Below are 2162 nucleotides of genomic sequence, written 5' to 3'. Positions count from 1 at the left end.
TTTTTTTATTTATTTATTTTTTTTTTTTCCAGAACTGAGTGTGCCTAAGTCATTAATAAGGGTATTCACCCGGAACTACTAGACAGTTTCTAAATCAGCCAATCTTGGGAGCCTTGAGGCTTGGGATTAAATCAAATATGTAGGTCCAAAGCCTGAGTAAAGACTTTCTAAAAATCCTTTTACGTTACTTGGAATAAATGATTTGAACACTGCAACATGATTATCCAGTTGATTTATGTAAGTTGCTTTTCAAGTGAAGATTCTGCACTAATCCGAGAAGTTCAATTGACTTGATTTTAGCTGTGATGCCTTCCTAGAGAGATGTTTAGGATATGGAAGTGAAATTGACATCATTGTGCTCCTTAATTACCTGCAAATAAGGTTTTAGGTTATATTATATATATGACATCCTTCCCAAGTGCATAGGATTATTGTATTAGCAGCAGGTTAGACACGGAAGAAAGGACTCACTAGGCCGGGATGACTAACACATACTCGACAAATTAGAGTTTCTCAGTGCGATTCTCTCTACTTTACAGCCAGTGGAATCATTACGTTTGAATTCTTGTGCTAGTCATTATCTTGCATATAATTTATACCTAGACACGAAAATTTTGTATATTTGAATGACCTCGTCAAAATAAAGAATATGGATCAAACTTTTCGAAATTTGTGTTAGATATACTGATATATGTCTGTCTATGGCTATCCATTACATGGTTCAGCATTTTGTTGCTTTGAAATCCCTTGGGGGTTAAGATACTAGCATTTTCTAACAATCCCATTTCCTGTCCATTGCTCGTGCTCGGTACTGACTCAAAAAGAATATTGAGATCATCTCTTAGGTGCTGCTTAACTCGTCTTTACCTTACAGGTTGATATCATTGGCGTTGGATGTTATTCTTCGAAGGATTTATGGATGTGGAAAAGTGAAGGTATCGTGCTAGCAGCAGAAGAGAATAACGAGACTCACGACCTACACAAGTCCAATGTTCTCGAGAGACCCAAAGTTATTTACAATGACAAGACTGGGAAATACGTAATGTGGATGCATATTGACGACGTTAACTACACTAAAGCCTCGGTAGGTGTTGCTGTCAGTGATTACCCAACTGGTCCTTTTGATTATCTCTACAGTAAACGGCCACACGGGTTTGATAGTAGAGACATGACGATCTTTAAAGATGATGATGGTGTAGCCTATCTCATCTACTCGTCCGAGGATAACAGTGAGCTTCATATTGGTCCGCTTAATGAAGACTATCTCGATGTGGCTAGTGTCGTCAGTAAGGTACTCGTTGGACAACACCGGGAAGCCCCGGCTCTTTTCAAACACCGGGGAACATATTACATGATCACGTCCGGCTGCACTGGTTGGGCCCCGAATGAGGCTCTCGCTCATGCTGCCGAGTCCGTTATGGGCCCGTGGGAGACCATGGGAAACCCGTGCATTGGTGGAAACAAGATATTTCGACAAACAACGTTCTTCGCTCAAAGTACATTCGTGCTTCCTTTGCCCGACCTCCCTGGTTCCTTTATTTTTATGGCCGATCGTTGGAATCCAGCTGATCTGAGGGACTCCAGGTATGTATGGTTACCTTTAATCGTAGGAGGAGCCTCAGATCAGCCTCTGGAGTACAATTTTGGGTTCCCATTGTGGTCTAGGGTGTCAATATATTGGCATAAAAGATGGAGAGTTCCTTATAGATGGAGTGAGTGAGTATTGAGAAAGGTTTTCAAAGAAGACTTTTTGTACCATATATTTTTGCTCTTTGATTATTCTTTCTTCAATCCTTCTTAGTTTTTATTGCAGAGTAATTAGGTGTATATAGTTCATATCAAAAGATGTTTTAACTTTTCAATGCATCTTTATCATCTTTATGAAAATTAAAATATGTCGACAGCTCGACTCGACTCGACTCAACTCAACTAGTCAATAGTCAATTGGATAAATATTATTTCTTTTTTTTCTTTTCTTTTCAAATTTTACAAGTAGCTGTGTGTAGTCACTATCCATGCCCTGAAAAAGGAAATTATTAGAATTTATTAGGAAATGTTCCCAAAAGAAAAGAAATAATTGATGATTGCTTTTAACAAAAGAAAAGAAATTATTAGAAAATGTTCCCAACCACAATATATTCTCCAAATTTATAAATGATCTA

At 38.1% G+C, this 2162-nt stretch overlaps 1 protein-coding gene across 1 annotated transcript in view; it reads left to right on the top strand.

Moving 5' to 3' along the window:
* The window catches only part of LOC111390227, a 14142-nt gene extending 12280 nt beyond the window's left edge, over nt 1–1862 (top strand). The window contains exon 5 of the mRNA XM_023015234.1: nt 875–1862. Within this exon, the coding sequence (XP_022871002.1) occupies nt 875–1720 (846 nt within the window). The 3' untranslated portion in view covers nt 1721–1862. The remainder of the gene's footprint in view (nt 1–874) is intronic.
* The last annotated feature ends 300 nt before the right edge of the window (nt 1863–2162 follow it).

Source organism: Olea europaea, unplaced genomic scaffold, assembly GCF_002742605.1.
Source record: "Olea europaea var. sylvestris unplaced genomic scaffold, O_europaea_v1 scaffold661, whole genome shotgun sequence".
NCBI lineage: Eukaryota > Viridiplantae > Streptophyta > Magnoliopsida > Lamiales > Oleaceae > Olea > Olea europaea.
This window is presented reverse-complemented; position numbering and strand designations above follow the sequence as displayed.